The sequence below is a fragment of the Montipora foliosa genome, chromosome 9 (genome assembly GCF_036669935.1).
Source record: "Montipora foliosa isolate CH-2021 chromosome 9, ASM3666993v2, whole genome shotgun sequence".
In the NCBI taxonomy this organism is placed as follows: domain Eukaryota; kingdom Metazoa; phylum Cnidaria; class Anthozoa; order Scleractinia; family Acroporidae; genus Montipora; species Montipora foliosa.
In genome coordinates, this window is record NC_090877.1 from 47,755,271 (window position 1) to 47,766,463 (window position 11,193).

The following is an 11,193-nucleotide window of genomic DNA, read 5'->3' on the forward strand; positions in this document are numbered from 1 at the left end:
CTTGATAACCATACAAAGGACGCACAAATAACCCTGATGTGCGCTAAGTAACCTTTCCTTGATTCACGTTCCTTGCTATCCATACAGTCATAGAAAAATCCATGTAAGAACTCAAAACAAGTTCATCTAATAAATAAACACATTTTCACCCAACGGCAACGTTGTAGTAACACATGCAACACCAATTTTTTGCTTTAACTTAACAAGATCATTAGTGTGGCGAAAATAGGCCACCACAACAACAGGAAAGCCATATTCTACAAGGTCACATAGACCCTTATTTTGCATGGAATCGCTTTTATCTCAAAAACGAACTTGATGAAATCCATTTTTAATTGTTAGAGAGTGATTCGCAGATCAATATGAAACTCTGTGGATTTAGGGCCATCTTGAATAGTCCAATTATGAACCCAGCTCTGAATCCGCTCCAGAGATTTCTTTAACTTTGCCAAGAGTTTCAATTCAGCCAGTAAATAAAAAGGGGTGTTTTTCTTATGGATTGCCTGTTTCTATGGTAACCTATTACGTAACACTATTGGGCACATTTAGTTCAGCAATAATCGTTGTTTTATATGGTACCATAGTTTGGCTGCTTGGCGATACATTGTTATAGAGTCAATCCTTCTCACAGCACAATTTCTTGAAAGTGCTGAAAATGGTCAGAGAGGGTAGGGCCTTTGCCTAAAACGGGTGAAGAGACTACCGGTAAGAACAACAAAAAAATCAAGGTGACCCAAACACCAACCCGGTGTGGCCAACACATCACGCATAAGCACAACCATTTCAACCGGTTAATTAGCAGCCATGGACAGCAACCTCGACCCCAGAGCTCTTCTCTTGACTGAGGGAGAAAAGAGCTATGGGGAACCCTGAAAGAAACTGTCTTCTCGTTGGTTTTTGTGAAGAACAATCAAAAGCGTCTCTAATTGGTGCATTCATGTTAGCACGTGGAGTGAGCAGGCGCCTTAAGGTTCAAATAGCCGATTTTTGGCTACAAGAACCCTACAACGGATATTCTCCTAGACAGAGTTTCCCAGAGCCTTGTGTCGGTCCAAGGCTCTGGTCACGAGAATGCCATGGACAGCTGTTTCGGCTTTCTTTTGCCCCTTGGTAGTGATTGTAGCTCTACTTCGAAAATTCAAAATGGCGACCAAACGCTTCGTATACTGAACATTCATAGGCGGAAATAAGCGCGCACTGCAGGCTTATCATACAGAGGGATGTCTACCTCTACGAATGAGATAGGCACATCCAAAAAATAACATGGGAACGCACGTTTGTCTGAGGTGTCCCGGCAAGTTCCAATCATGGCGCATGCGCTCCTACATTACAGAGGATAACAGGGGCGGGCTCCTCTGTTTAAAGATAAAATACTAAACTACGCAGTGAATTGATTTTACGCAGTTTTAATTAATGATGCAAATTTTTACTCACTGACAGCAAATCTATTGATCGAGTCTTTATATTTGCGGCATTAACACTTCTTATACGTTCGATTCTGTTTAAGAATTTTAAGTTTACAAAAGCGTTAAAAACAATAAAAATTATACAGCCACTATAAAAATATAAACATGAACTCCTTTCAAAGAAATAAGTTAGCCTCTGAACGCAAAAATCTGTCTCCGACAACCGAAAGTGAGTATGCTTCGCTGACTAGACCAGTACACTTCGAGTCATGATTATAACTACTGAAAACGAGCTCCAGTCGTAGGTAAAAAATGGTTGCTGGGAAGAAGAAGAAAAACTAGCCACAGCTTCGTTCATCAAACCAACTTCATTTTTTTTTAAAGTTTGAAACGCGACATATTCACTTCCGCTTGCAGTCCGCGTTTCAAAAACGTAGCGTGTTTAAGATCACCCATATCACCCATCTTCTTCGCGTCGAACAATGTTGATGAAGACACCAATCAAAGGCTTGGTAAAAATACCCGTAATTAAGCCAAATATAAAGTGCCGAGAGAAGCGGCAAACGCCAGGTCGCTATTTGTCATAAAAGCTTAAGCATTATATTCTTATTCCAACTTTAAAGTACCTTTTGAGAAGTTGCTCGGTAGCTCTTATTAGGCATTGACAGGCGAGAAATGCAGTAATCTAGCAGCTCTCGTAACCTGCTATTGTGTGGTATTGTAAGCAGCTTCTATTGTTTTTAAGTCTAAGTCGTTGTTTTCATTGTTTAGTCTTTTACAATTAGCTAGGGTAACTAGTTTCTTTCAGCCGTTTTTGGAAAAACATAATTTCCTTAAGGCCGAGATCTAGACACACTAGCCGACAAGTCGCAGCTACAGGTCTCTGCGACAAGTCGCTGCCGTGTCTACTACTTGCAAAACAAATCGCTGGGACAAACCGCCTGTCCGGTGCCCACGCAGTCAACTCGTATGAGGGGGAAAGTGAACTAGTTTTTTAATTCAATATGGCGAACCATATGACACACTCTCATTGGTTCATTTATATTTTGTCGCAGTGACTTATTGTCGGAAGTGTACACACGGTGCGACAACGCTGCTTTCGAGAATTTTGTCGCTGCGATCCGTAGCACGAATTCACACTGGTTTGAATCGCAGCGACAAAATTCTACCGCAGCGACAGTGATTTTCACAAATTAACCCTGTCACAGAAGGCGAATTTTTGAGGCGACTTGTCCCCGCGACATGTCGCAGCGACTTATCGCCTCATGTGTCCCCCGGCTTTTAAGACGTTTGCCGTTTCCTGTAACACAATATTAAATCTCTCTAATGAAAGGCTAACGTTTACATTGATAATCTTTCACGTTTTTTAGTTTCAGAGAGCGGCAAATACCAGTTACTGTACTAAATTGCATGCAGAGCGATCAATACGATTCTTTTTACTCATTAAATGTTTCGAGTCCGGTATTCCTGTTTAAGTTGCTTAAAGCTCTGCAATGCACTTGCTTAAAGCTCTGTCATGACTGTTGGATACCGCAGTTGCTCAAAAACTAAAAATAAAGTTAATATTCCTCCACGAAACGAAGAACGCAAACGGTTACGAAAATACCAATCAACTGTGGAGGAAAAGTGTAAAAAGCATCATGTTAGAAGTGTCGCTAGTGCTTTTACAAAAGGGTGTGGAACGGATGTGTAAAGGGGGCGGAAAAAATAGGAGGAGGAGACGGAGAACGACGAAGCTAGTCTGCGTAGCTGGAGAGATATTCTGTCGTGGATTATTTAAACTCACGGGCGTAAATCGATGATTGCTTAATGATGTTTTTGCCGCGAGTGGAATTTCAAAACTACTCGTCATCATACCAGTCGCGGCCAAGGCACAGCGAAGCAACCATTTACTCGCGAGTGCTTAAAGACTCTCTGTCTACCGAGATGCACCGCGCGCAGACACGGAGGTTTCGTATGATATGAAACCTCCATTTCTCCATCGGTGCGTTTTTCCTTCGTTAAATCATTCGTTATCGTAAACATCCACCGGGATTTGTTCTTACTCAGTGCTTCTTATTACAACTACATTATCATAGTTTATTGGGGACGAGATATTTTGTCGTTAAGTGCAATTCGCAAGCGTTTCAACGTGGGTTGGAGGACTGAGCAGTTGGACCGACAATCAATTCAAGAAAATGCCGCGACCTGAGCCGCTAAAGGCAGTATATTTACGGAAATTTGAGTTCGAAATCACTGAGAGCTCAAATCGATTCACTGAAATACCACAAACTTTTTAAATAAATCTGAGTTTGCTGATGCCCTTTCGTGGTAAGCCGAGTGACATTTGTAATCTCTTTACAAATTAACAGTTGGATATTTACTTATTTTATTTCGAGACTTGTTTGGAATTCCAGTTACTGTTTCAAATAACATTTGGATGAGATACTTTTGTTTGGTTGGCAGTTAAAAGCATTACTGAAAATATTCCCGAAGTAAGCTGCGATGCAACTTACACAGCTAAAACTAAGGGTGTGTTCCTTTAGTCAGAACTGGCCGGCCACACTCGTCAGTTTGCAGGGAAAATGCAATAATTTGAAGGAACACTTGCATGAGAATCCCTCGTATTCTTATGGAGGAGTATATACATGTATCATCCTCGAAGTGTGTTAATTTGAAAGCGTTGTAGAGGTAGTGCTTCCAAATGCCCGGTCTGTTCGGTCAGTTCTGTCTTACGTTTCACGCTTTCTTTAACTTTATACACTCCTAAGAAAACCACGAGGTAGCCTTTAGATATCCGCTTTACGATGCTCAGTCGTGCTCAGACTACTACGAAAACCACGAGGTGAGCGATAGTCTTTGAGCATCTGACGTATGAGGACATTCAAAATGGCGCAGAAAATGCAGACGGTAGACGAACAAATCTCAAAAAGGTAACCTTGAAACCAAAGGACATCCATGATTATCGACTGCGTTCTCCTTCGTCGAACGCAAAAACAAAAGCAGACTAGTTAGTGTAAAATAATCCTTACATCGAACGAGTTTTCCGGCTGATTGTCTCGCAAATTCGTTGCGACGAAAACTTGTGACTAGTGTAACAGGATTAAGAACCCACGGAAGGATAAATTGTGCACCTTTGGATGCAATAAATACAAGACTACTGATTACCTGGATACAAGCAGCTCCTATGCCAACGATTGCAAGGAGAGTAAAGTGATGACGAAAGAATTCTTCCACTTGGGTTAAACATCCCTAAGAAACACCAAATGACATCGTCACATTTTAAACAAGGATTGCCAAGTGAAGTCTTTAGGAACTGGAGGCGTTTAAGTTTCTGGTTGTAGTCTGTGTGATAACCAGAAACCCCAGCAGTATCAGATGGATTGAAAAGTGCGGGAAAGGGGGGGTGGGTGGAAGTTCATCCCGAAATGTGAGGGACACCCAAGGCATTATCCCTTCTAGATATATTTTCACTGTCAAGCTCTGAAACGAAACGGAAATAGCTGAAATAACCATAAATTTTGCAAAAAAAGGTGATTGTATGGTAACCAAGACTTTCTGGGCATTTAACAGTACATATATTTTGCATCTTTTTGTGGCATTCCGTTATCAACTAAATCAGACAGAAGCTTAAAAAGATGTCATATCCAAGTCTTGAAGTCTAGTAAGACAACTCCAGTAAGTTACCCACATATTATTACCTTATCATTAATATTTGATGGATGGTCCCTCTTCCCACAACCAGCTGTTTCTGTTTTGCAACAGGAATCTGGAACAATGTTATTTTTTCCTTGACTTTGCTGATCTCTTTGCCAAGCAGTGTTATTCCAGCTTTTGCCTCCAGTATCACCGCAACATTTGTTCTGTCAAATAAGCAAAGTACCAAACAAAGTCAGCTTGTAGTTTGGGGAAAGAAAAAGGAAAAGGAAGTTGCAAACTGTCAACTATCTTTCTTTACTAAATTATTAGGATAGTACACTGTACGCGCACTCTCATTGGTCAAAAGCTGTGCTTAGATCAGAATATGGAAACACGGCTGTGGCATCACACGAATTTTGACTGGTTATATGCCGCCAGACGCGCGCTTTGATTGGCTGGTAGGAAAAACGAGCGTGTATCAAGGAAATCTGTTTCAATCAAGAATTTTCCTTTACTTGTTTCCTTCATTTGTCAGATTATCTTTGAGAAATATTTCATAAAAGCAATAGAGGACTTTTGTCCGTGTTTCCATAGCCTTATCTAAACACTAGGGAAAGTTGGGAGAATTCTTGACAATTACGCAAACCCGAGACGAAGTCTCGAGTTTGCATTACTGTCTCCAATTCTCCCAACTCCCTCTCGTGTTTAGAGGAGGCTATGGAAACACGGATAACAACGGAAAACGTCCTCTTTGGGGTGTAGGGATGGCGCAGTGGTGAGAGCACTCGCCTCCCACCAATGTGGCCCGGGTTCGATTCCCAGACTCGGCGTCATATGTGGGTTGAGTTTGTTGGTTCTCTAATCTGCACCGACAGGTTTTCTCCGGGTACTCCGGTTTCCCCTCTCCTCAAAAACTAACATTTGATTTGATTTGCGTTAACTTGTTAATTTCAATTTACAGTGTCCCCGATTAGTGCTCTACGGCGCTAGAAGATTAGACACTTAAATAAAGTTCCTTTCCTTTCCTTTCCTTTCTATTCCTTAATACATGTAGATGCAGACCAACGTCTAATGAAACGAACATTTTCAAGCCGAATCAAACAATTCATCTTGGATCAAAGGTCACATTATCTTCTTTTGGTAATTTGTAAATACATTTCAGATCTATTTCACAAAGTATTTGGGACGTTGGCGAACTGACATATAAGCGTTGGCGAACTGACATTAGACGTTGGCGAACCGACTTCATACGTTGGCGAACAGGCCGTTGGCGAACTGACACGTTGGCGAAACGACCGGTTACCGACCTAGAAGCATGTACTACATTGTAACTTGCAACTCTTTTCCTTGGAACAAAGCTGGGGATTTTAGGACACCAGTTTTATGCCCAAATATGGACAAAAATATGGTCAAAGCTGCACGAGCTATGTTACATCCAAATAAGGAAAATGTTTAAACTAAAAAAAAACCCAGCTCTGAACCAGAGTTAAACGCTTCAAGTTCACGAGTTTCTGTATCAACCTCATACACCTGTACAAACTGGATATAATTGCTTTGCCCTCAAGTATAATGATAAAAGGCGAATACACTTCCCTTAGAGGTTTTTGCTAATTTTATGTTTTTCTTAAATGATCACGAAACAATAGTGTTAACCTTTGCTACAGCTAGTACCCACCTCTCTTTGCAACTTGTCAATAGAAATTGTGACATCAGCATTGACTCCATACTGTTGGTCAATTTTGTCCTTTATCGTGGTTTGTATCTCCTCGTTAATCTGTAAATAACCCACAGCAAGCACACATGGGTTAGTGCAATTCTAGAACATCGAGAACAGAGCAATTGAATGTTATAGGGAACTGGAGACAAATAATTATTTTATCATTAATAGACCTGGCAGTAAAATTCTGCCATGCTTTTCTGTTGGAGCTCTCCACTTAGCCACATTAAACATTCTTACATGACTTTGCAAAATGGACACATTCCCATCATGACCTACTCAAGCCCTCATATGTACCAAAAAATTGAAGGTGTGTCAGAACAGTCAACAAAATTAATAATAAATACCTTGCTTGAGTACACCCATGCCAGAATGCCAATCGTAAGCTCAAGTGCAAAAATCAGGGTCACCATGACCAGAAACTGCAAGAAAGATTCAAATGTCAGCTGAAGTCTTATTGTTATGAACAGGGCAACTTTGCACTGTGAGTAAATAGTGGGCTACATACAAGTACTCATGCTGAAAGCCAGGCATAATCCAAATGACCTTGCTTTTATGGAAACATTGCTGCAATTGTTTCATCAAACAAGGTCACCCCCAGAGTTGATGTCATTGCTAGCCCAGGTTACAATAAAGCATGTAGTTATGATGATAATCATTATCACTACTTTTATAATATCTATATTATAATAATTATTACGATTGTTATTGTTTACTATTGTTATCATCATCATCACTATTGTCAGGGTTGGACATGTACAGTAGCTACAACAGTCAACAATGAGAGGGGGAGAGGGAGAGGGGAAGTGGGAAAGGTTCTAGATCTGGCAGGTACTGAAAGCTACAACTGTAGAAACAGTGTTTTTTTAACAGGACTGTCTCACCAATTCCAACCATTCCCACTTTCCCCCTCCCTCTCCCTCCTTCAATGTTGACTGTTCAAGTTTTTTGAAATTGCTAGCAAAATTGTTAAGGGGAAGGGGGGGGGGGGGGGTGGGGAGGCTGCAGTGTGTGAAATTAGGTAAATTTCTAATGCCTGAAGAAGATATTTAGTGTCTCCACTATTTTTGCAACTTGTTGTTAGCGTAGCTTTTAACCCATTCACTTCTCAAGCACTCAAGGATGTCCCAGTTGATGAGTAAAATCGTCTGCTGTTAGAAAAACTAAAATTTGTCGAGTCTCACTCCCAGGAGTCTAAATCAATGGAAGGACATTTTCAGTAGGCAGAACAAAATTTTTATTTTTGGCAGTTTGATTGTTTAGACTCTTTTTCGAATCAACTTAGGGACATTTCTACAGTCAGTATGGACAGTACAGTTTGTATGTTTCTTTGTGTTGAACTACATCTGGAAGTTTATCAGGAATAGGCTTTTTTTTCAGCAGCTATTGTAACTTTTACAGTATCTACATCTGTTATTGTTAAAAATACTATTAAGAAGTAGTTGCAAGCTATGCAAGCGAGGTGCTGTTTCCAGAATATAGGATACTTACAGATATCAAGAAGAAACGGTTTTCCTTTACAGCTCCCAAACAACCAACCACAGCAACTATGATGACCACACCTCCCGCTGCAATCATAAGGCCAGGCACTATCACATACATATCACTGTCCAGTATACTTTTGTAGTCACTTTTGAACACCATGATCCATATACCAACAGCCAAAATTCCTATTCCAGCAAGCTAATAAAAACCAAGAAACATTCTTCATAAGTTGAAAAAGCAAATCACACAAAAACAAAATTAATTTATGTCTGGCACTTCTGTGAACCTTACTCTTTTTCACGCTACAAGATTCCATACCGTGTTATGCACACTTAACCAGTTTATCAAAACAGTGGATCGTAGATTAAAGTTTTGTAGCTAAAGGTTTGACATAATCCATGGACTCAAGATGTTTTTCATAATTTTTTCTCTCTAACTCTTTTTTTTCTTTCTCAGAAATAAACCCTCTTTCATTGGCATTATCTAGGAGAGAACAGAGAGCTTTGTGTTGGTTGGATAGGTAGCTGTAGCTGTATTGACTAGGAAGACAGCAAGCTTGTGAGTCAAACCTGTGAGCCATGTTAAGTGAGGTTTATTACGGAGAGAATTAGAAAACTAAAGAGCCTCAAGAATGACAAGGATAAGGATGTGAAGTCAGTTTTGGCTATTCTAAAAAGCCATTTCAACAACTCACTCATAATGCATGAGCCTAACAGCCCATCAAAACACCAATAAAATGTCACTTGCATGAGCTTTACATGTACATCCTGATAGAAAGGACAAGGGCAGTATCCTTTATAAATTATAAAGAATACTAACAAGGCATACATAGCTTGTTTTCGATCCTTATAGGCTAATATTCTGCTTTCACAATTTGAAACACTGTTCTGAGTCCTGAAGGACATGCTATTTGTGGAATATTTTTGAAGCTGTTCAAAAAACTTGAAGCACACGTTTTATCGGGTCTAAAAACACTCGGCTACGCCTCGTTTGAGTTTGCTGTTTCAATACAATAAAATTATATAGAGCTAATACACATACTTTACTATCCCCATTTTCTCCAGCTGCACTGAAGTCTATGGCTGGTTAATTTTTTAGGTGAGAAAACTGAAGTGGAAAAATGCTGGTCATAACTGACAATACAGCCCCCTAACCTATTACTTGATTAATTTTAATTTATAATTTTATGTCATATATTGATATAATTATTGTAAGCAATCAGTCCTGACCAGTTCGTAAGAGCTTTGGCTCCTTTTAATTTCACTTGCTTTTCCCCCCCAAAATTTTTAAGTTACAAACTACTGTACAAGCACTTTTTTTTTTTACCGGGGTACTTTTCTTGAACTTTAGTACTTACGTTACTGACACTTTCTACTATACGCTAGCAACACAAAACTGATATTCATTCCAATACAATGCTTTCAATACTTACTACTGCATGCTACTTGAAATAACTTACTTTACTACTAATTACACTATACTGACATTACACAAAGGAAAAAAGAATGAATGATGCCTGGTTGGTTACTTGGTGGCTGGGATGAAGTTATGCGAGATTAAAATGTTGCAGCCTTTAAAGAAAGTTACAAGTTCTGTCTCTGGTTTACAGTTATCTTTTGACTATGGTTAGCCTGCATAGCAAGCATTCCTGTTCAAAAGAAGAACTCTCAACAATTTTCCGTAAACAGTTTGTGGAAAATCATCTAAAAGCTCTTCTGTCGGACAGAAACGCTTGCTACGCAGGCTAGACTATGGTGTTTTCATGGAAGTGTAAACTAAAAACCTAAAAAAGTTAGGGTTAACAGTTTCTTGGCCTAAAGAGACAAATGCAGGAGTCCGCCATTCACGCATTGGTCTCAACTCAGCCACAAGGCATAGCTGCTTCAGCCAGGCCAGGGTTGCTCGAAGCATGCTTCACGCGAACTAGCGTTAAATACCATGGAAACCTACAGGTTTTGATACCTCTTAACCAACAGTTAGCGCTAACCAGGTTTTTGGCACCTGGCCCCAGGACTATTGCCAGGTTCAACTAGGACGAACCACCTGAAGTCAACCATGACCTACCCAATACTACCACTACTATGGAAGTTTCTCAGTGCAGGTTCCAGCTGATAATAGCTATAGGAACAATTATTTTATTGTAGCGGTTATTTTTGTTGCTGAGGATACTAAATATTAAGTTCATATGAATCTTCACATTAAGTTTATAACTGCTGTTTGCATTTTATTTTCGATGCCCATTTACTGGTTAGGAGCATGATTAGTTTTTGCTTAGTATAGCATAGAAATAAAATTACAACAATTTTCATTACTTTCACTGACTCAATTCTCTCTATTTCCCACTAGAATATTCACACACAAAGATCATGTTTCAGACAGAATGAAGGGAATAAGTTTTCAATACAACTAAATAATAAGTTTCCATTAAATGTGGTTTAAACACGGCCCGTTGCAAACATATTTATAGGTTAATTTATAATGTGGAAAATCTGTACAATAATTTAAGCTTATGCAAAAATGTATACCAAATCATACCAATTTTAGATAAGCTTGACTTAGATTAATCATCGCCATTATTGAAAACATCTTTCTTTTAAAATTGAGTAAAGCAATGCAATCAGGCCAAACCCTGGCAAAACGAAGGAACATTGCTAAAAACACAACTGCAAGCCAAGCGACAGTCGGCTATTCATCTGTATTCCGCCGTTCAGCTGATCGAAAAGAAAGACGCCTAACTCATCAGGACGACTTCTGTCAAATGCGTCCAACACCCACAGCTGGTTCAAAGTGGCATCCGAGTAAAATAAACAATTTTAAAGGCGCAAATGGAACCGTTCACACAACAGTCGAGCGACAAGTTAGGCTTTTTCTCAATTCACTTACCCAAAATATGAAATTAAAGACGAAAAACAACGTCTTCATGCAGACAATATTACAAAATCCTTCGTTTCTGCCTTTCATCGTTTC

The 11,193-nt window shown here is 39.6% G+C and overlaps 1 protein-coding gene across 1 annotated transcript in view; it reads right to left on the bottom strand.

Annotated features, from left to right (window-relative positions):
* Positions 1-1,390: 1,390 nt before the first annotated feature.
* Positions 1,391-11,193, bottom strand: part of LOC137972129 (CD151 antigen-like) — a 9,917-nt gene continuing 114 nt past the window's right edge. The window contains exons 1-7 of the mRNA XM_068818963.1: positions 11,110-11,193; positions 8,233-8,424; positions 7,089-7,163; positions 6,700-6,798; positions 5,087-5,248; positions 4,554-4,637; positions 1,391-3,019 (exon numbers count right to left, since the gene is read on the bottom strand). The exon at positions 11,110-11,193 is cut by the window's right edge and continues 114 nt beyond it. Of these exons, the coding sequence (XP_068675064.1) occupies positions 2,966-3,019; positions 4,554-4,637; positions 5,087-5,248; positions 6,700-6,798; positions 7,089-7,163; positions 8,233-8,424; positions 11,110-11,187 (744 nt within the window). The 5' untranslated portion in view covers positions 11,188-11,193 and the 3' untranslated portion in view covers positions 1,391-2,965. The remainder of the gene's footprint in view (positions 3,020-4,553; positions 4,638-5,086; positions 5,249-6,699; positions 6,799-7,088; positions 7,164-8,232; positions 8,425-11,109) is intronic.